Source organism: Pollicipes pollicipes, unplaced genomic scaffold (assembly GCF_011947565.3).
Source record: "Pollicipes pollicipes isolate AB1234 unplaced genomic scaffold, Ppol_2.1 Scaffold_7261;HRSCAF=8764_pilon_pilon_pilon, whole genome shotgun sequence".
In the NCBI taxonomy this organism is placed as follows: Eukaryota; Metazoa; Arthropoda; class Thecostraca; order Pollicipedomorpha; family Pollicipedidae; genus Pollicipes; species Pollicipes pollicipes.
This window is the reverse complement of record NW_023597054.1, coordinates 24,239,679-24,262,755: the sequence shown is the minus strand read 5'-3', so window position 1 is coordinate 24,262,755 and position 23,077 is coordinate 24,239,679. Positions and strand designations below refer to the sequence as shown.

General features: G+C 61.0%; 1 protein-coding gene and 1 long non-coding RNA gene across 2 annotated transcripts; both read right to left on the bottom strand.

Moving 5' to 3' along the window:
• Positions 1–15,199: 15,199 nt before the first annotated feature.
• LOC119112708 (uncharacterized) lies at positions 15,200–17,273 on the bottom strand. The gene is made up of 3 exons (XM_037236982.1): positions 17,167–17,273; positions 15,991–16,218; positions 15,200–15,608 (listed from the first exon to the last, which is right to left on the bottom strand). Exons 1-3 carry the CDS (start codon positions 17,195–17,197, stop codon positions 15,505–15,507), a joined length of 363 nt encoding a protein of 120 aa, XP_037092877.1. The 5' UTR covers positions 17,198–17,273; the 3' UTR covers positions 15,200–15,504.
• Positions 17,274–17,278: 5 nt separating this feature from the next.
• LOC119112709 (uncharacterized) lies at positions 17,279–18,774 on the bottom strand. Its single transcript, XR_005095764.1, has 4 exons — positions 18,711–18,774; positions 18,245–18,392; positions 17,762–17,878; positions 17,279–17,319 (listed from the first exon to the last, which is right to left on the bottom strand). It is a non-coding gene; the product is annotated as an uncharacterized LOC119112709 (long non-coding RNA).
• Positions 18,775–23,077: the final 4,303 nt, after the last annotated feature.

The following is a 23,077-nucleotide window of genomic DNA, read 5'->3' as shown; positions in this document are numbered from 1 at the left end:
AACGTTGGATATAAATGGCTCACCAGTTACATTTTTCTTGACCTTGATCGCCGCATGGCTTACAGAATGACAGGATTTGAATGACGCTATTATCTTGTCATGGATGCCTGGGTGACATTAAACAGTCCCACCGGAAAAGTCGACGCATCTTCGCGGGCGTGTAGCTCAGAAACTAGAAAGGCTTTGCTCTAAGGAGGGCAGGACTTTGAACCGCTCCGAACGGTTTTCAAGATGGCCAGTTCAGTTCAAAACCACATACAAATGTGGAACACTCCCTTTAAATGTCGAAGGATGTGACGGAATATAAACAACGACTGCACACTACTTGAGATATCCTAGTTGTATGATATCATTTGCAAATGATGCCAAATATACTGAATATTTGAATTTATAAATATTGTAAAATATACTGAATACCATAAATAGGCAGAGCTGCTCACCCACCGCGAGTAACGTCGCGTGTGACACGGGCTGGGATGCTGCTGGCTCCGGATCCGCCTGGCTTTGTGCCTGCAGACGGCACCGTCCCACTTTCAACGGCGTTGCAATCCCGGATCTGCCACGCCTGTCCGCGGCCTCTGGCCTCTGGCTACGGGTCTCAATGTGTCACAGAAGGTCGTCCACCCGGCTTCATGTTCCTGGCGCTGGTCATGTCGCCGGACGCCGTAGCCATCCGGCTTACCTCACGTAGCGAGACTCCCTGACCCTAGGACGCGGATAAGCTCCTGTCGCTGCTCACCACCGACGGCCTGCAGAAGCTGCCCTTTGATCCCGAAGTGATGTCCTCTTGGCATCGGCGCCAGCAAGAGCTACTGCCGACCGAGCTGCTGGCCGGTCTGTCTACCAACCCTCCGACCGTGCTGCTGTCTAATCGCTGGTCACATTGTTGTTGGTGTGAGTCCCTTCCCCGCAAGAGAGCCCCCACGTGGTGCACCATCATGAACGCGATGGACAAGCTGCATGTGGCAGGCATCATGTTTTGGGGAGCGGTGTCAAGACGTGTCTGATTCCGTATCAGGCCATGCGATAGATACATAAATAGTGCGACCATGGTGATCTAAGGTCAATAAGTCGGTTTAAGCTGTTTACTATGGAGGGATTTTAACTGAATACTATTTCCTTTTACAGTCTACGCCAAAGTGGCAAGAGCTTGCCCTGACTCTTTCTCAATCTTGAATGCGTATTTCGAGCCCGGTCTCATTGCTTTTGTAATGCTGGCAAACTGACCACCCGAACAGGCCGAGCCGCCTTGGCGCACTGCGACGCACGGCCGTGTGGCGATGCTGGCCAGCATGATTACGCATACCGACAAAAGGCTGGCAGGCTATGAAACTTCAGTCCTAGGTGCAGTTTCATATTCGGTTGGGGGAAAGGGGCTAAGTCACGGAACCTTCCGAAGTAAGTGGGTCGATTCCGAATGGATTTATGTCATTTTGGAGAAGGCTGCATTTTTCATTTTCCCCTGCCTCCCACCCCCAGCTCATTTTGCGTAAATGCGCTCCTGACAGAGCAAGCAGTAGTTTAAGGGGAGTGTCCCAACTTTCGGGCGTATTTCATAAACATGCTCAATGAAACTTTAGGACTAGTTGCATCCAATAATATCACTGGGTAGTGCCGCTGCAGCACCGTCAATACAATTAGAGATGCCATTTAAGATCATTTTTGAGTCAAAATTACGCTGTCAGCCGGGTGATTTGATGCAACAATTGAGACCTTAATTTTTGTGTCGCCCGTAGGTCCTTAGGAAGCAGCTTTTCCTCAGGGCTACCTTAAAATTTGCCTGGTCTCATCCTGCTCCGTCCAGTCCCATCCGATCTCGTCCGGCTCTGTCCGGTTCCGTCTGCTTTTGTCTGCTTTCGTCTGCTCCATTCGGTTCTGTTCTGTCCCATCGGTTTCCGTTTGACCACGTCCGGTGACGTCCGATGTTGTCTGACCGCGTCCGGTTACGCGTGGTTCCGTCTGGTGCCGTCCAATTTGTTCTAGTCCCGTCCCATCCGGCCCCATCTGGTCTCGTCCGGCTCCACTTGATCTGATGTCATCTCGACTGTTCTCATCCTGTCACTTCTGGCGTGATCTGGTTCCGTACAGTCCCACCTGGTCCCGTCCCGTCCCATTCCGTCCCATCCAGTTCCACCTATCTCGCCCCGTGGTCACAGCTTTATCCACATATCATACCAGGCGCCAATTCTGAAGACTTTCCTGTTTAAAACGGAAGGTTTCACGTTTCAGGATATTAAAGCCAGCATTACATATGATGAAACATGCTCACTTATAGCTATTGGTCTGCTTTGAGTGGAAAGACTGCTCTAGACAACACAATTTCTCTGTGTAGCAAATATGCCCCTCGATATGTCATTTTTTGATGACGTCATTGTACCTTACACAACCTTGATTCAGAGCCAATTGACGGCCGTTTTATCTGGAAACCATGCTCACGCGCACCAGATATGAACTGAACGCAGTGAACTGAATCACACAGATGCAGGGATATCAGCTGAAACATACAACGGAGCATGCCTGTCTGCCAGTGGCACACGGCTGCAACATTCACACGCAGTTACACTTACGCTTCCCAGGGTGCCGTTTGTTGGCTACCATGGCTGCGGCGGTCGACAGCATTCAGTAATGGCCAGTCAGGAGAGCGTACGAAAAAAAGCAGGTGCTGTGGACCGGCGACCGGTTATGTCACGAACCAAAAGCCTTTCCGGAATGTTGCTTAGTGAAATCGGTTGTCGATGCCACCTGACCAGCAAGATAATACGTATTTTGATTAACAAACGCATCCTTGAAAATGCACAGTTCGACTGGCCAGCAAGAACTGAGTGATGCGCTTTCTGGAGGGTCAACCCAACGAAATTGATGCCGTCTACCGACAAGCATGTCTGGCTGTCAGGTGATAGTCCTACAGCGGTCATATCAAAAGCGCACCTTCATCACACGCGGTTACAGGTATTTTTACCGAGCTACAACATGTTGGGCATGACTGGCGTCCGGTCGGCCGCATCGAGTAAAGCGCCGGCAGGAGGGAGATGTTGGCCGTAGATGAACCGTAGATGTTGTAAGCCAACAACCAAGTTACGTTCCCAACCAATAGCCATAGCACAGCGCTTTGATACGCAAACGATTGCATCCATCGTTAACGACAACAAGGGTTTTTGATAAGCCGATGCATTTCTGGAAATCGCCGGTGCTTTCGGCCTGACAGCATCGATTGATGCGCCGTCAGGGCGTCAACCCAATCAAATAGATCGTGGACGGTCAAGCCTTCGCGTTCACATTTCACATTCACATCAGCAGTGACAGCGTTCAGGCTGAGGATCTCCCAGTCCCTCTGTATTGGCGTCGCCTCACACTCCGTCAGTCTCGCCGCTATTTCCGTGGACTGGCTGGATATGATCGCTCTGCCGTCCGCCCGGTATGTAGGATTTGGCGACAGCCCTGACTGACGGGCGAACGCGGCACGCGAACAACCCCTCGGCCTGGATTAGCGGCCGCCGACCGGTGCCGTCAGGGACTGGGAGGGCTGCTGGGCGCCGCAGAAGATACGGTGGAACGGGTCGTATGAACAAAGAGGTGTTGGCAGCCGACAGCCGATTTATGTTGACGGCCAACATCCTTTCCAGAGTGCTACTCGTCGTATCGTGATCAATACCAACACCGGACAAAAGCAATAAGTATTTGTGATTGGCCGCTGGAATGCCGTTGCGACCGGCAAGACTGCATCACGTGCTGCGGTTTCGACTGGTGAGGGCAATAAAACAGATGCCGACGGCGTACAGGCATACTCCGGTGCCAGCAGATAGCCCTGAAGCATTGCTATCAGATGCAAAACGCTTACGCCTTTGGTGTGAGAGGATAAGTGTTCTTTTCCCCCGGCTGTCATATGATGGCCAGACGCTCGCAGCCATCTGGACGCATTCAGTGCTGTGCCCCCAGGGTTTGGAATGAAAAACAGATGCCGCCGGCTTACAACCAATTTACGTTGCTGGCTAATAGCCTTTCCAGAGAGTTATAATGTCCACACGCTCACACCCGACGCGGAGGAAAGAAAGGATTTTCTGTCGCCTGCGTCATGCTGATAAAAAGCACGCCCCGGCCGACACACCATCACTGAGAAGTACGCTTTCGTTTCATATGCTTACCCAATTGAAAGGATGCCTTAGCCGGACAAACATGCGTCATTGTCAGCTGACATTCTCGCAGCACTGCTATCAAGTGCTCATGGTCGCACTCTTCGCGTGTGATTATAAGCATTTTACTCCGGACTGCCGTGTATTGGTCCACAGGCTCGCGGACAACCGACAGCATTCAGTAAGAGCTTTACCCGGCCGGCCGGCACACGTATTTATGCAACCGGCCGATAGTGTTCAAACGGTAATGGAAAATGCACACGGTAGCACCCACAAACTATGACAATCAGTATCTTTAGTTCCGCGCCATGCCTATGCAAATCACAACTGCAGCCAGTTCGCCAGCACCGAGTGATGCGCTGTCAGGGGATCAACATAATACAATGGATATCATCAACAGACAAGCATCTCCAGGAGCCACCTAGTACCCAGCAGCAACAGCGCTCTTAAATGCATACGGATGTACTCTTCGTGCGCGGAAATAAGTGTTCTTCCTTTGTTTGCTGTGTGTCTGCCAGCCGGCCGCGTGAAGTAGTTCAAACAGGTGGTCATACAACAAATTACGTTTTGGGCCACCAACCAATCTACGACGCTGGCCTGGAACTCTCCCATAGCACAATAGTATGGACCTGCGCGATCTCGCTACACACAAAGATAACACTTTTATTCCTATGTTACCGACGTCACCTGGAAAGTCCACGCTGCGTCCGACCCTCCAGCATTGAGAGGTGCGCTATCGGGTGTGAACCAGAGACAAGTGGCGCATTCTGCCGCCAAGCGGGCTGCGGTTCCGGGTGATAACCCTAACGAGATGCCGCGAAATACGTTTGGTCGCACTCTTCGCAGGCGTCCCAGGCTTCCGTGGGATGACCGCAACTCTCGCGACCACAATAAGTGGTCGCGAGATAATCTCCGGCCACAATAACTAATTTTCCCTTCGGGGGGTCATACGAACAAAATCGGTGCTGTTGGCTGACCACAACATTATGTTGGCAAACGATGCACATCCTAGTAAGCCATCATATGTACACGATCGCGCTCGCCACAAACAACAGCAAGCGTTTTTAATTGACTGCCGCAACTTTCCAAATCAAATCAAGCAACAGGCATTTTTTGTTTCAACTCTGGCTTAATAAGGGACTATGTAACACATCCATACATATGCATGCATGTATGTAAAGATACAAATATATGTACACACACGCATATATATATATATATATATATATATATATATATAACGCAATTATGAACGTTTTCATGAACGGCCTCTTGCGACAACCTTCTTTTCTGATCGTTTCGGGATGCTCAGTCGTTGGCGAATGCCGGATTCCCGAAGTGTGCGTGAAACTCAGCTAGCCGCCATAGCAGCAGTCTCGTTTAGTGCATATGTTCTATGTGTGCAATAGTAGCGACAGGCACAGCAGCAATCTCATCCAGTAATATCTTGTTTAGTGCATTCACACGGCTCTGCCATAACAGAGGTTTTGTTTGGCGCTTGTTTACACGTCTTGATGTAGCAATGGTATCGCTCAGTTCATGTGTACACGTCTGTTTTTTGCTCGACACAAAACAGAAGACACTCAAATGGAAAGCATGATTCATGCCGCCGGTCACTTTTCAACTTGTATTCACCAGCACTGTTGCATTGTACTCATTTAGAACTTATTGTGCTCATCTAGGCAGCAGCACTCACTGAAAACCACAAATTCCACCACAACTGTACAAAAAATAAATATAATGCCCCACATGTCCCACACGAAACCACGTTTGGTTAATGCTGCAACGGTCGGCTTTCACCCGGTCCCGGGTACGTTGTTGTTTGTGATCGTCTCGCTCTGGTTGTTGGTTAGCTGGTTGGCGTTGGCGTTGGTGGAGGTGCCCATCGCAGATGTCGTGATGGTGTCGGCTCCATTGTTGGTGATGGTCGGCGTGTTGGAGTCGGTGGTAACGATGCTACCGCCCGCTGCAATGCTGATCGTCGGCTGGGTGGAGGCGCCGTCCGACCCGGTGGCGCTGGCCGCCGCGCTGGTCGACACGCTGGCCGTGTAGCCCAGCGCGGCAGCCAGCGGCAGATAGCCCAGCACCTCTTTGACCACGCCGCCGCCCGGGCAGCGGCAGCGTGGCGCCACGGCCGGCGTCGCTCCGCGCCGCGCCGGCCGCGCCCTCTGCAACAAAGCTTCGGCCGCCCACCGCAGCGGCGCCACCGCCCGCCGCAGGCCCGTTTCCAGGCGGGCGGCCGCGCCGCTCCGCGCCGGTTCCCCAGGGGAGGGCCGCGCCGCGCCGCCGGCGTCGGTCGGTCGCGGCGGCCCCGTGGCGCGCAGCAGCGGCGGACCCAGCGCCGGCTGGCGGCGCAGCAGCGCGCCCAGCAGGCCCGGCGAGCCCAGCTGGCGCAGCGGGATTGCGCCGTTCGGGAAGATGGGCCCGGCCGGCACCGGCAGCCGTGGCGAGCGCACGCGGCCCAGGCGCTCCAGCCGGACACGCGAGAGGCCTGCCGATCCTGTGGGAAGGTCACCGGGGATCGGGGCTTTTGTCACTTGTCAGTTCAGTCCTCCAAAATTCGTGGCTTTGCATTTGTTGACGTTCGTCTTACAGCACTGACAGATTTCGGTTTCAACATACTTTGGTATCAGAGGATTAGCAAGCGGTCAGACCTCGAATGGATAATCTTTTCAAACCGCTTATTAGTGCACAGCGCGATAGGCGGTCAATGCTAAGTTTTGAGAACACTTGGTGAGCTTTCCCTCAACTTTAACGTGGTTGCCACCACCCATGGCATAGCCCACACTTCCTGCGCGTATCTTTTACATTTCATGACATTACACTCGCTCGAGTGGGCAAGGGCAAGGACTGCAACCAAGGACATCCCAGTGACCTGCCTGTGCCCACAACTTCGGCCAAATACTTGCAAGGGGCGTTCATCGTGTCATACACCGCCATCACATAACCCGGGCGATGCAAAAGCTTCTCTTACAGCACGTTTACAAAGCTGACATGAGCTTGAAAATATTTGCGAACACGCACTTTGAGGCAACGATTGAAGAAATGACGGCGTGTACTACACAGGGGTTATGACAGTTTCGATGCCTTCAAGAAATGCCATCATTTTGCACAATGATCAGAATTGGTGACTGGCTGCACCTGAGAGTGCCAAGTGATCTCTCACCTCTGTAAAGGCTCCGGGCGAGGCCGGCCCTGCCGTGCGCCCTGCTGACCGTCAGACCGAGACTGGGCAGGCCCAGCTGGCCGGAGAGCACGGCGCTCGCCAGCGCGTACACTCCTGCCGAGAAGAGCACCGAGAGGCCGGCGGCGGCCGCCGACGCCGCCGCCGACTCGGCACAGTAGCAGACGCCCGGCTCAGCGGCCGGCAGCCGCGGCGGCCGGCCGTAGTAGCCGGGGGCGGCAGACGATGCCCACGCGCTGACCCCCGGCGGCGGCGCGGCGGTGGCAGCGGCCGGACCAGCCTCGCCGCCCGTCGGGGACGGTCCGCCGGCGGTCGGCGTCGCCGGAGGAGGTGCCAGCGGGAGGGCGCTGCTGGGGGACGCGGATGATATCAGGCGCTGGGGAACGGGCAGCGTCAGGGACGTAACGTTGGCGCTGGCTGCGCCACGGTTGTCGCTGCGGGTGACCGTTTGATTTGTGGAAGCGTTCTCGATCATTAGCTCGGTCATGAACTTGAAGATTTGGTACAGTTTTGCGTTGGGTTGAGGGTGCTGCCTGGCCTCAGTCTGCTTCTTTCTCATCACCCGCCGAACCCATTTTGGACGATTGCGAACTTGGACAGTTCGTGAAGCTTTTCTAGGAAGCATTCTCGAAACCCTTGCACTGTTCAGGATGTGGAACGGTTTGGCGTTCGTAAACCGGCGCGGCTCACGCGTGACCGCGTTCACGACCGCCTGCCTGTCCCGCGATATCCTTACGGCGCCCCGGGATTTACCTCGCCGCATCACAAGGCGAGCCAACTGCTTAGGGTGGTCCTTCTTCACCACCTTACGCGAACCGTCGGCAGCGGCCGAGTGACGCAGGCGGCGGCGCCTGGCGCCGGCCATCACATCCCAGAGGGTGACTTGTCTGAGGCGCGCGCCGCTGCCGGCGGACGCCGTCGCCGAGCCCTCCGGCTCGCTCGGCAACAGAATGACGCCGGTCACGCTGCTGAGCAATGGCCTCCAGTCGGCGATGTGCCGCACCGACGCGGCGCTGCCGGCTGCCAGGCTGACCGCCGCTGGCAGCGCGGAGAGCGCGGACCTCTCCCGGTGAGCAGGCAGCACGCTGGCCGCCGGCGCCGCCCAGGACCCGGACAGTGCGCTTACCAAACACACCGCGACACACAGCGACTGGCTCATGATCAGTCGATTGGCGGACGGATTTGTCAGGCCGTCCGACCGGCACGCGGCTCAACAGAAGGGACCGCTTTCGGCGGGTCGCGACCTCTGCAATGCCCGAGTATTACCAGTTAGACGCAAGACCTCCGTTGCGAGAGCTCGCACTCCTGACGATGAAGTGAAGGGCGCGAGCGAGATGGCTGCGAGGCCACCTCGTCCAGCTCTCGCAGAGTCCTCTGGAGGCACACGCCACTCGGTGCGATGCGTCAGGACGGCGTCGCGGAAGAGCCGCGGGCAGTCGTGAGCGAACACCAGCGCCGCGCGGGCGGGAGCCGCGCGCCGGACGTCCGCCGGTCGGCACTGGTCAGCGCCCGGCCGGCACCGGCTCTGCACCGACCGACCGAGTGTCCCCCGTCGCCGCACCAGTGTCCGTCCGGCCGACCGTGGGGCGGCGCTGAGCGGTGCCGTACGCTCGCTCGTCCGGCCCGGCGTCGAGTGACGGCCCGCTGCCGACCGGCGCCGCCGCCCGGACGGCGTCGCACCGCAGCCGCTGGCCCGTCATCATCTGCGTCCGCACGGCGACCGCCGACATCTGGGGGCTGGCGGCGGCGGGGGCGTCACAGGCGGCGCCGCAGACGGTCGGCCGCGGCCGGCGCGGCCGCCGCGCGCCCAGGATGTACGAGAGAGTGCGGTCGGTCAGCCGGCGCTGCCTCATTACCGGACGCTCATTAGAACGGGCCACTTACATTTCGGCCGGTGCAAAAACGGGCCTTCCGAGGAGGGCGGAAACAGTGGTCTGGGACTAACTCCAAGCAGTTATCGTGATTGATGGGCTCGGTCACAAAAAAGCAAGGAATGCTTTACCGAGAAGTTCCGCCGTCCTCGTCGGACATCTTACGGCAAGATGCTTTCGCTGAAAAACACTATGCAGACACGCATCCTACAGGAATGAACTAAAGCGCGCGCTCGGACTATTTCAATGCGGGGGGGGGGGGGGGGGTATGAAACCTCACATCGACTTACGGTAAGTCCTGTGCCGGAGGAGGCGCGGTTGATGGAGCAGCGCCCGGCCGCCGTTGTTGGTGATCATGTCGCTGTCCTGGTTGCTGGCCGTGTTGGTGTTGGTGTTGATCGGGTTACCCTGCGCCGTGTTGACGATCGTGTCGCTGTCCGTGTTGGTCAGCACGGGCGCGTTGCTGTTGCTGTTGCTGATGGTGTCGGCGTCGTTGATGGTCACGTCAATGGCCGTGCCGCCGGCGCCGCCCGACACCAGCGCCGTCGTCGAGAGTGTGGTGGAGTAGCCGAGCAGCACGGCCAGCGGCACGTAGCCCAGCACGTCCAGCAGGTGGCGCACGCTGCACTCACAGTCGGGCGCCGCAGCCGTAGCGTTGGCCGGCCGGTGGACGAGCCGGCCCCGGCCGCGCGCCCACCGCTCCAGCCTCGCCAGCAGGCTGCCTCGGCCGGGCGAGCGCGGCGCGCCGGGCGGCGGGCTCGGCGGCCGGGGCCGGGAGTAGGGCCGCCCCGAGCGCCGGGGCGGGCCTGGACGCGGTCGCCCGACCCGCCGCCCCGGCGCCGGCTCCAGCCCCGGCTCCAGCCCCGGCTCCAGCCCCGGCCCCAGCCCCGGCCCCAGCCCCGGCTCCAGCCCCGACAGGCCGGACCCCACCAGCGCAGCGCCGGAGGGCGGCGGCGCGGCTGACGAGGGCGGCAGCACCTTGCCGGCGCTGTACTCGTCCCACGTGAAGCCTGGGAACTGCGGCGCCGGCGGCGTGTCCACCAGGTGCTCCGAGACCAGCTCCGACAGCAGGCTCTCGATGTAGCCGTACCCATTGGCTGTGGGCGGGGCAAAATGTAGTTATATTTGACATCATCTGACGCTCCACATACATTCTTGGCTGCTACGTGTCATCGGTCTAGGAGATAAAACAGCATGCCCAAAATAACGAAAAGTGATAAAATATAAAAACATACACGCATCCACGCATTAACGGTATGTGACAACCCTATCGCACAAAAAAGGACCTGGCAACAGCTATTGGCTGTTGGGAGGAGCACAGTGTAGCTGCTGGCTGTTGGGCGGAGCACAACGTGGCTGTTGGCTGCTGGGCGGACCGCAATGTGACTGAACGGTCTTTGAGCAGCTATTAGACCAAAACGTGGCTTGTACGCTGCAGAACATCGATAACACCGCAAATAACCGCAAAAAGAATCGCGGCCTTGCAGGAGTACCGGAAAATCCCACTTTTCACATACCCACATTGGGAATAAATGTTGCGCAGATAGAAGCTCTTAATCCCTGATTAAACTCTAGTCAATGAAATTCATAACTCTGTATTGATATAGCCATACAAGTTCTCAAAGCCCTATGAGTGGATGTACTCTATTTCTATCTCTTCAATGGAGTAATTAGCGCATAATTACAGCGGCTTGACTCGAGACTTAAGCGCCTTGAGGCTCGGCAACTGATCCGAGTTATCTAAACACTCGACTAATTCGTCTTTGGCTGCCACCCTGCCCGGTCGCTCGCCGCCCAACCTATACTTACGTTTGAGCGAGCGGCCGCCGCTGTTGATGGTCTTGATGGAGAGCATGTAGATGAGCAGGGCGGCGAGCCCGGTGAGGCCGACCACGGTGCCGGGGGAGGCCACCTCTCCGCAGTGGCAGGGCTCGTCGGCGGCCGCGGCCGCAGGCTGACCTTGCCGCAGGTCGGCCAGCACCTTCTCGGCGCCGGCCGCCGACAGCAGCTGCAGCAGCGCCACGTGACTGTTGGTGAGCTCCGGCGGCAGCGGCGCGCCGCCGTGCCCGGCGCCCCTCCTGCTCAACATGCCCAGCCGCGACACCAGCTCGTCCGGCCGCGCCCACTCAGCGGGCTGCTGTGCCTCCTCAGCGGGCGGCCGCGCCTCGTCAGCAGGCGGCTGCGCCCACTCAGCAAGCGGCCGCGCCTTGTCAGCAGGCTGCCACGCCTCCTCGGCAGACAGCCAGGTTTCCTCAGCAGACGGCCAGGTGTCCTTGGCAGAAGGCCAGGCCTCCTCGGCAGACGGCCAGGTCTCCTCAGCGGACGGCCAGACATCCTCAGCAGACGGCCAGGTGTCCTTGGCAGACGGCCAGACATCCTCAGCAGAAGGCCAGGCCTCCTCGGTAGGCCGCCGAACGAACCCAGGAGGCAGCCAGACCTCCGTGGCAGACGGTCTGGCCTCCACAGGCGTCCCGGTGAGTTTCGTGGGGGCCTGAGAGGCCTCGGCTGGCTCCGAGCTTGAGTAGGGCCGGGTCGGGCCGCTAGCAGCTGGACCAGAAGGCGCGGACGGCGAGCGAGACGAGTCCACTGCCTCATGTGACCCCAGACTAAGGCTGATGTTCATGAACTGCGAGAAGCCAGAGGGCAGATATTCGCCCGTAGGGCCAAAACTCCCCATGTTGTCGAAGAGATGAGGGACTTCGGCCTCCATGCCATATAAAGCCGTTTGTAAGTCATCGCTGGGCGTCCGATCAGCTGTCTCGTCAACACCAGATCTGGTGTGTCGGGGACCGACTCCTCCATACCACTCCGGCGCATGGACGATCTGAGAGTCGGCTGCGTGGCCTTGATAGGCATCTCGTGGTCGCCAGGGTAGTTCCTCCGTGATGACCTGAGCTGGACTCGTCTTGCTTTTTCTCCTGGCGTCCGTGCGGACTGCCTGCAGGCCGCCCCGGGTTCGGTCGCCGGCCGGCTGGGCCTCGCCGCCGAGCTGCCGCCGGCCGGCCGCGGAAGGCCCTCCGGCCATTCCTGTCTCCGGCCCGGCTCCAGGCTCGGCACGCCGCACAGGCTGCGGCCCCGGCCCGTTCTGCAGGCGCGCCCGCCGCACGTAGGCGTACGTCGTCTCTGGCACGCTCGTGGGCGTCCTCCAGCGGCCACCGGCGCTCACCCGGTCCAGCGTCCGAGCCACCACGAACGGAGACGCCACCCGCGCGCTGCTCACCAGCCCGCCGGCCAGCAGCGCGGCGGCCAGTAGCACGGAGCTCGGACGGCGCGCGGCCGTGCGGCGCATGCTGCGCCACCGACGATCGGCGAGGGAGACGCCGTACTGCACCGGGCGCTGGACGCACCAGACTGGCGCCGCCCGGCCGCTGCACATCACTCACGCGAGCGGCGGCCGCCGGGCCCACGGCCCGCCGGCCGGCTGAGGGAGGGCCACAGCGGCCGTGATTTACGCGGCTCCGACGACGCCGCCACCGAGCCGGAAGTGTGACGGCCGCGGGCCCGGCCGCCACCGACCCCATGGTCAGCTGGTGCCGCTGACACCCCGTCCGGCGCATCCGTACGCCACAGCCGTCTTGGTCGCGCAGATGTCAGCGGCGACGGCTGAATGCCACCGTAGCGCCACATTACCGCGCGGGGGGGGGGGGGGGACATCACGGCGGTGCAATGCACGGCTGCGGAAGTCGGTACGGGACAGCGCGCACTGTTATGTGGTGGGTGGTTGAAAAATCAGAAGACGACACGCGGTTTTATGAGATTATCAACGCTCACGCTCAGTTATCAGGAACAGACATTATTGCAATGCGATGTGCATGGGAAACATCGCACTTCAGAGACCCTGACTTGTCTCAATTTAAGTGGTGTTTTTCTGCATATTTTGCTTTTGACCGGCCTGCTATGTCCACTAAAACATAAGCAACTCCATCAAAATACCCTCGCCATCTTCAAGCTCGCTCTCAAGTTCACAAAAATTTCTATACCGCACCCTCAAGCGTTTCACTGCACATTCAAACCATTTGCCATCCATAATACATATCATGTTTTTCGGACAACCCAAAGGGGTCACCTCTGGCATGGCTGTCGATCATGGTCACAGACCGACTAGCTCTTGTTGAGCGAACAATTTCATGAAATCACAGGGTCGCGTTCAAAAGTTCCCAAACTGCACAGCATGTCCTCATAGCAATGCCGGACTCAAATGCTAGATGCTGCTCGACGCGCCGAACAGATGTTAACGGAGTCTCAACCCAGTGTATTCAGCCGTTTGATTTCTGTTTGATATAGAAACGGAGCTTGGATCTGCTGGAAGCGAGCTCCGATCGACAACGAACTCACGCGCCAGGAAGGCGCTGACGAACCACGCCGAAGCTCATATCATCACAACAGGCGTATCGCGCAGTCGATCGTCCGAGGCCAAAACGGCGTTTCAATTAAGACTTGCCATGCCAGGGTTCTCGTGACGTCACCGCTGAGCCAAAGGTGGTGTCACGTGACTCAAATGTGACGTCACGTGACTCAGATGTGACGTCACGTGACTCAGAGGTGACGTCACGTGACCTCAGAGGTGGGGCAGTCTCCCGAACTCGGGAAAGCAAGACGAGCCCCCCCCCCCCCCCTCCTCCCCACACACACACACACTGACGGGCATGGCATGTCTTATTCAGCCGTCGGACCCCAGAGTTAAGAAACACTTGAGCCGCCAGGGGCACCTCCCATTGGTACACAACTCTCAGCCCAGATGGGTACTGGCAGCAAGCAGTTTGCCTCCTCACAGCCAGCACATAGCACATTTCGATCCCTACAGGCTGCACAAGCTGACAGCTCACTCCGGCCTTCACGTCTCCTCCGACCGACGCCGGCCCCCGCGGAGTACGGAGCGCGAGCGGAATCGAAGTTATACAATATCCCAGAATGGACCGCGAAATCATTGGTCTCCATCGCCCTTCGTCTATAGGGCGTCCCGACTGCTGTGCATCCCATATTTGACGGCACCTGTGGTCAGACGAGCTCTCAGTGTATACAAATGCCCCCGAATGTGATCCCTCCGCAGTCTTCACGCACCGCCTGAGGAACAAAAATGCTGCACTTTTGTGTAAATTGTATTGCTCCATTTCTTCACACAAGTTAGACTCTAGTGACAGACTACAACAGCCCACTCCAGTGCACATCACCCCGCGTAAAAGCGTAAAAGATCCAAGCCGTCGGCTTGAATTATACAATTCAGCCCCGTTACCATTGTGCGCAGCTCATGGGGCTGGACGACAGCCCACTACAAGAGACGGCGTCCCAGCCGCCCTGCGCCGCCACAGTGCCTGAGGACCAGACCACCATCGGCAGCAGCTCCACACGAGGGACGCAGCCGGGAATACCTGCGCTGCCACCGCGCCAAGCCCGGCCGTCATCACCAGCGGCAGCGCCGTACGTAGGGCGTAGCCGGAACTATGACAATGTCGCAGAGTCATCGAGACACAACGGAAGCAGCTTCCGCACGAGGGGCGCGGTCGGCAGAACCCGCCACGGCGCAGCGGCCCTCGAGTCAACAACGGGATCAGCTCCGCTTGAGGGGCGCGGTCGGCAGTAGTACCGCCACGGCGCAGAAATCCACGAGTCAACAACGGGAGCAGCTCCGCACGGGGGGCGCGGTCGGCAGTACCGCCACGGCGCAGCGTCCTCGGGTCAACATCGGGGGCAGTTCCGCACGAGGGGCGCGGTCCGGGCCACCCCCGCCAGGCAGTATCCCCGGCGGCCTGCCGGTTCGTCACAGAACATCCGGCCGGAGAGCCGGAGCGAGGGGGCGGCTGCGTCCGCGTCTCCACGTACGAGGAGTAGCCGGCGACGACTGTCGGCGGCCTACCTCCGCAGCAGGTGTCCCCACGTGCGAGGAGTAGCCGGCGACGGCTGTCGGCGGCCTACCTCCGCAGCAGAGGCGTCTCCACGTCGAGGAGTGGCCGGTGACGGTGTCGGCGGCCTACCTCCGCAGCAGGCGTCTCCACGTGCGAGGAAGCGGCGGCGACGACTGTCGGCGGCCTACCTCCGCAGCAGGTGTCCCCACGTGCGAGGAGTAGCCGGCGACGGCTGTCGGCGGCCTACCTCCGCAGCAGGCGTCTCCACGTGCAAGAAGTGGCCGGCGACGGCTGTCGGCGGCCTACCTCCGCAGCAGGCGTCTCCACGTGCGAGGAGTGGCCGGCGACGGCTGTCGGCGGCCTACCTCCGCAGCAGGCGTCTCCACGTGCGAGGAGTGGCCGGCGACGGCTGTAGGCGGCCTACCTCCGCGGCAGGCGTCTCCACGTGCGCGTGGCCGGTGACGACTGTCGGCGGCCTACCTCCGCAGCAAGCTGCGTCCGCCCGGAATGAACACCTCCTCCTCGGAGCTACTGTCGGACGACGGCAGGTCGTGGAACGGCCGCAGCGGCCGGGCAGCGCCTGGCGGACAGACGAGCAACGACCCATGTCAGGAACGTCGGAAGCACGTCCAGACGCACGGGGCTGCCAGACCTGTCCTTAGGCCGCCGAGCGTCGCGTAACGGAAACAGGCCTGGCTAAGTTCGGCTCGACACGGGAAGAGAATGCACCCACGATGAGGTTGACTTTTGGTCGTATAAGGTCCGCGGAGTAAAAGCGTTAAGCAAAACGCCCGTTTCGTTACACGCATCCTTTTGAAAACGCTCCAGAAAAGTTCAAAGAAAACGCATGGCATCCGATCCTGGACGTCAAAAACTGCCAACAAAACGTATACAAAAGCAGAGAAGGCCGTCTCGGGTGCCGCAGCCATCGTAAGAAGCTCGGCTCGCCCGGCGGCACTCACCGCCCGCGGCTTTGGTCTTGGTGAGCGGTACGTCATGGAACTGGCCCAGCGTTTCCTCGTCCGAGTCGTCCTCGTACATGTTCAGCGTCTTGCTGGCCTGCTGCTTCAGCTGGTGGAAGCCGTAGACGCTGCGCATGTTGTCGCGTCCCCGGCGCTTGCGGCCAGAGCGGCTGGTGCACAGGGTCACGCAGAGCATGCAGACGATCACCGCCACCAGGCCCAGTGAGCCTGCGGAGACACGGTCGCAGGGTCCACAGCTGTAGCTAGAGATCACCATCGCCACCAGACTCGGCAAACACAGTTAGGTGGCCAGAGTTTACACATGCACACGCTGAAGACACCATCGTAAGACCGAGGAGCCTGCAAACACGGACACACAGCCCGCAGGTATCGGGCTGAGGAGCCTGCAGACACGGACACACGGTCTGCTGGTATCAGACCGAGGGAGCCTGCAGACACGGACACACAGTCTGCTAGCATCAGATCGAGGAAGCCTGCAGACACGGACACAGTCTGCTGGTATTAGACCGAGGGAGCCTACAGACACGGACACATAGCCTGCAGGCATCACACCGAGGGAGCCTGCAGACACGGACACACAGTCTGCTAGTATCAGACCGAGGGAGCCTACAGACACGGACCATAGCCTGCACGCATCAGATCGAGGGAGCCTGCAGACACGGACATACACAGCCCGCAGGTATCGGGCCGAGGAGCCTACAGACACGGACACACAGTCTGCAGGCATGAGACCGAGGGATCCTGCAGACACAGACACAGTCTGCTAGAATCAGACCGAGGAGCCTGCAAGCACGGACAGTCTGCTGGTATCAGACCGGGGGAGCCTGCAGACACGGACACACAGTCTGCTAGAATCAGGCCGAATGAGTCTACAGACGACGACACAGCCAGAAGGTACACCTGCACACAGGCCGCCGGGCAGCACCATCGGGCCAGTGACACCCGACGCGTCTTCAAACCACGCTCCGCCGAGGCGCGCGGGCGGCACCACAGCCGCGCCCGGACACTCGAATGGCAAGGAAACCCGGGGCGTCCGACCGCCGCACGCTGGGCAGGGCCCCCGCCCAGGCGCGGCGGCCAGTCACGGGTACGACGGCGGGCAGCGGTTCCGCCCGGCGGCGTCGCCCGCGTCCGGCGCGCCACCGGCCGCCTCACCGAGCAGGATGACGAGTACCATCCGGGGCATGCCGGCCACCAGCCGGTCCCGCTGCAGCGCCACCTGCAGGTGCGTCGGCCGGCCGGCGAACACCGACACCAGCTTCTCGACGGCCAGGTGGGCCGGCGCCGACACATGCACCGTCACCACGCCTGCCCGGAGCGGCCCTGGTCACGCGGCAGCGCAGGCTCGGCACGCGCTGGGACCAGCGGCCCGGAGCGGCGGAGAGGGACGGGACGGACGAGGGCGGCGCCGCGGATAGACGCAGAGCGACACGGCACTCAGCGAGGTCCAGACGGCTGTGAGCGATGCATGGTGGCACGACGGCAAACGGTCGCCCCGCACCCACAACGCATGCCTACTAATCCACCTGCAGATACGCCGCGCGTATGACGATACTACATCCTGAGAGCACTAAAGAAAGCTGCGGAGGACACGGCCACGGGGTCCACAGCTGCAGCTACAGGCCACCAGCACGCGCCTCTTCCCGCCTCCTCGACATTCAACCACACTCTTTTTTCGCGCCAGCGAACGTCTGCCGCACGAGCCTGGGTGCCAGCGCGTGGCCGCCCGCACACCGGCGGCGAGCCATACCGGGCGTGAGCGGCCGCCAGAACTGGCCGTCGCTGCCGGTGCGGGTGGTGAAGGTGGAGCCGTTCACCGTGAGCACGGCGCCCGCCAGCGGCGCGTTCTGCTGGTCCGTCACGAAGCCTGCCGGCGCCGGCGCAGCGAGGTCAGGCCGGCGTCACGCAGACCCCGGCGCCGTCAGCCGGCGTCACGCAGACCCGAGCGCCGGACACCACGTCAGCTATGACAGCCGCACACGCTGAGTGGCAGACTCAGGATGGGTGCAGTGTCAGTCGATCAGTGTGCACATCTGGCCTGCATACCGTCCTGCATACCGTATCTATGTTTGCAATGTACCCGAGTACCTCACCTAATACGCCCCGCTGCAGGGTGGCTGATTTCATATACTCCCACTGCTGAGTGGCTGGCTGTGTGCCCAACTGCTGGGTGACTGACTTTGTATACCCCTCTGGGTGACTGCGGTGTGTGCCCCACTGCTGGGTGACTCACCCTGTATGCCCTGCTGCTGGGCGATGAAGCCCAGCATAGCTGGCCGGTGGCGCCGCCAGAGCGCCGACAGCTGGGCCACGTCCGGGCCCGGGCAGCACGACACGAACGCCGACAGCGCCAGCGTCAGGTTTGCGTCGTACAGGTAGTCCTGACGACACGCCGGCAGGGGGCGTCACGGCGCTGTCCTGGGACGGCACGGGGCGGCACAGGGCGCCACGGGGCGCCACTTGGCGTCACGGGGCGTCACAGTGCTGTTCCGGGGCGACGAGTCCCGCGGCATCCTAGGCCGCGACCCACCCCACCCACCGAGCACTGAGAAAAACACACTGCCTGGACGCAGCCACGCACATCCACAGTGTGATTGAAAGAGACACATCGCTTCTCCGGGCGTCAGCCGGCCACCGGACTAAGCAGACGGAGGCCGGCAGGAGCCGGGCTGGGCGAGCGGCGGGCGCGCCGGCCTTACCACCAGACTGCCGGAGTGTGGGTGGACGTCGGCCTGGTGGCCGAGCCCGCCGGGCAGCGCGCTGCCCGTCGCAGCGGCCCGTGCTGTTGACGGACGCCGACCTCGGTGCGCACGTACTCAGCCGCCAGCGAGCGGAACGTCTGTCGACGGGGAGCGGCGTCAGAGACAGGACGCAACGCGACCACGGAACGCTGTCAGAGGCGGGACAAGGCAGCCCGCCGGTCAAGGATGAAACCATAGGCGGGAGGTGCAGGCGAACGGCTCGCGAAAGTGAAATGAGCATCGGCTTCTAGGCCTTCCATATGTCACTGCAGGGCCATGTTCATACACAACCTGCCAAATGGTATTAAAGCACCTCCAGATGAAGGCAAAACGGCAAGAACACGCGGGGAAAAAAACTGAACTTATCGGAGCCTATCAAAACACGACTTGCCACCGATACACCAGAGCACACCAGTCCCCAGTCTGCACCCCCCTGGGGGGGACGGACGGAGTGGGAGCGAGCGGCGGCAGGTGGGCGTACCTGTTTCGTCGCCGGTGGCGAGCGCCGGGGTGCGGCTGAGGGTTGGCGGCGCGGCGCCGTGTACGGGAACGTGACGGCCTCGGCGCCGGCGCGCACCACCAGCGGTGCGCACGGGGCCGCCGCTCGGCCAGCCAGGCTGATCAGCGCCCGGTCTCGGCCGGCAGCTCGCTCCCGCGCCGCGGCCGCTGGGGACCCGGCGGCGCGGTCAGTACAGCAGCCCTCCCTGACACACGGTCAGTACAGCGGTCCTCCCTAGACAACACGGTCAGTACAGCGCCCTCCCTGACACAAGGTCAGTACAGCGGCCCTCCCTGACACACGGCCATTACAGCGGCCCTCCCTGACACACCGTCAGTACAGCGCCCCCCCCCCCCCCTGAAACAGTCAGTACAGCAGCCCTCCCTGACACGGTCAGTACACGGGCCCTCCCTGACACGGTCAGTACAGCAGTCCTCCCTGACACACGGTCAGTACAGCGGTCCTCCCTGACACACAGTCAGTACAGCGGCCCTCCCTGACACACAGTCAGTACAGCGGCCCTCTCTGACACACGGTCAGTACAGTGGCCCTCCCTGACACACAGTCAGTGCAGCGGCCCTCTCTGACACGGTCAGTACAGCAGCCCTCCCTGACACACGGTCAGTACAGTGGCCCTCCCTAACACGGTCAGTACAAAGGCCTACCCTAACACGATCAGCACAGCGGCCCTCTCTGACACGGTCAGTACAGCAGTCCTCCCTGACACACGGCCAATGCAGTGGCCCTCCCTACCATAGTCAGTACAGTGGCCTTCCTTCACACGGTCAGTACAGCGACCTTTCTTCACATGCTTAGTACAGTGGCCCTCCCCGACACATAGCCAGTGCAGTGGCTCTCCCTGACACGGTTAGTACAGCGACCCTCCCTGACACACAGCCAGTTGCAATGCCCCCCCCCCCCCCTTCACACGGTTAGTACAGTGGTTCTCCCTGACACAGTCAGTACAACGGCCCTCCCTGACACACAGCCAGTGCAGCGGCCCTCCCTGGCACGGTTAGTACAGCGGCCCTCCTTGACACGGTTAGTACAGCAGCCCTCCCTGACACACAGCCAGTGCAGTGGCCCGTCCTGACACGGTTAGTACAGCAGCCCTCCCTGACACGGTCCTTACGCGGCGGCCCTCCCTGACACGGTGGCTCTCTGACACCGGCTCACGTAGGCCAACGGTGGTGCGCACCTGGGGTGACGTCACTGCTGAAGCTGGTGTCCAGGTCACGCTCCGGGCCCGTGTTGTTACAGGAGGGCGTTTGGGAGCGGTGCAAGCCATCGAGCGCCGGCACCACCAGCACGCGATACTGGTCCAGCAGGCGGGCCACCTCGCTGTCGGAGGCGTACCGGCTGGCCAGGTGTGTCGCCAGCTGGAGCAGCAGCTCGCGCGACACCTACCGGCCACGCCGCGAGATTGGACCTCAGGGACGACCGGTAGACGCACTAGCAACGGAGCAGACGGGCTAAAGCAGGCAACGACAGAGAGCGAGACGACTCGCACGACAGCACGGCAGTTAGATTCACATTTTATTTCAGATTTCTGCCAGTGTTCCGTCCTTGTTGTACGAAACTGACGAGGTCATTAGCCGCAATTACACCCTTTCATTACTCTCCGACTCAAATTTGGCACGAGCCTTAGTTTGCTTCCACGTCGGCTATCCTGTTCGTCCTTCCCACCACGGGGCGAGACAAACTGTCACTGACCAGCTCGTGGGCGCGTACGGTGCCCAGGAGCAGCACGCTCGGCTTGTCAGCGCGCCGCCCTTCTCGTGAATGCCGGCGTCATTTCCAGGCAGGGGATGTCCACGCCTGCGCCGCCGATGCTGAAACGTCGCCGGCGCACGGGCGGTCAGCAGCGGGCTGCGACGCGTACCGGCCGACACACAGCAGGACGCCGGACAGCGGCGGGGCGGCACCAGCGGCGCCGCGAGCGACGCGAGCACCAGCGGGCCGTGCGCGAGCAAAGACCGGCTGGTCCGCAACGGAGCGACGGATCTGTATGTGGGCTCCGTGCATTAGTCAACATGGCGCCGCGTGGTGACTGCTGAGCAAGGCACAGCCGGGCGGCAGGTGGCGTTGCGGCAGCCCACTGTAGTAGCGGCTGATCTCGGGTGTAGTGTTGCGCCAGCCCGTTCAGCAGCTCGGCGGCGCCGGTGCCGGGTGGGAGCTGAGATGAGCCGACTGGTTGGCGCTCTCCAGCACCATGCTGGCGTCGGCGTGCGAGTTCAGGCCGACATGCACGCGCTCCGAGCGCGCCTGGAAGCCGTCCAGCGTCACTGCCGGGCAGGAAGGCCGGTCAGACGGCGCCGCATCCGGGCCGGCGTCAGCGCCCGCCCGCTCCAGGCGAGACCACGAGGAGGCAGGTCAGACGGTGCCACTCTGGGCCGGCGTCAACAGCCGCCCGCTCCAGGCGAGACCACGAGGAGGCAGGTCAGACGGTGCCACTCTGGGCCGGCGTCAGCGCCGCCCGCTCAGGCGAGAACACGAGGAGGCGGCCAGACGGTGCCACCTCTGGGCGGCGTCAACAGCCGCCCGCTCCAGGCGAGACCACGAGGAGGCCGGCCAGACAGCGCCACCTCTGGGCCGGCGTCAGCGCCCGCCCGCTCCAGGCGAGACCCGAGGAGGCCGGCCAGACAGCGCACCTCTGGGCCGGCGTCAGCAGCCGCTCGCTCCAGGCGAGACCACGGGGAGGTCGGCCGGACGGCGCCACTTCCGGGACGGTGTCGTGCCTGCCTACGCCAGAGACAGAGAGAGCCACGGCACGGCACGGTCACCGGGGGACCGCCGACGGCCTACACGGAGGGGCATCTCGCGTCCGGCGTCCGGCGCCGGCCGCGTGCCGCCTGCTCATCACGTTGATGGTGTATGTGCCCTCTGGCAGCAACGCCGAGAAGTGCCCGGCGCCGGTCAGGTTCAGGAGCCCGTCGTCCGTACGGACCCGAGAGGTGCACCGCCGCGCCGGCAGCGGCGCGCCGGCAGCGTCCCGCACGTGACCCGAGATGCCTGCGGGCAGCGCCAGGACCGGTCAGCACGTGACATGGGACGCCTACGGGCAGCGCCAGGACCGGTCAGCACGTGACATGGGTCACCTACGGGCAGCGCCGGGGCCGGTCAGCACGTGACATGGGACGCCTACGGGCAGCGCCAGGACCGGTCAGCACGTGACATGGGTCACCTACGGGCGGCGCCGGGACCGGTTAGCACGTGACCCGTCCGTGCCCTACACAGGAACGTGCCGGAGGCAACGGTGGTGGGTGCCGCACGCGCAGCAGCGGGCTCACTGTGCGGCCGTGGCGCCACACTCGCAGTCTGTGCAACGCTCACAGCCAGTGGGTCAAGTTCAAGGTCATTCAAGTCGCGAACGGAACCAGGCCAAGTAGCAGACACCTGCAGGATACGTCTCGTGGCTTCGAGCGGACGCCCCCATCGTGCCCATTCCATGCATTGTGGTGTGCATAACTTATGACTGGTGTTCTATCCACGGCGTCAGACCACGTTGCTTAGACTATCCACGCTGTAACCTTGTTCTCGTTCTAACCAGGCAAGTATCAGCACCTTTGAGTAAGACTGCTTCGACGTGTTTGTCAAGAGCACGCAGAACACGATTCTCATTTGCAACACGCCAGTTTCCGCTTCCCTAACGAGTCATGCTCTTTTCCTTCTGCTGGTCAGGAAAACAATGGGCCTTGGGGACATTTTATTGCCACTCCAATTTCACACACCATTGGTCACCGTGCTTGAACGCAGCACTTGAAAAATAAGCATCTATAATGCGTTAGTATAGAGCAAAACATGGCTTGTATGCGTAATGCAAGAC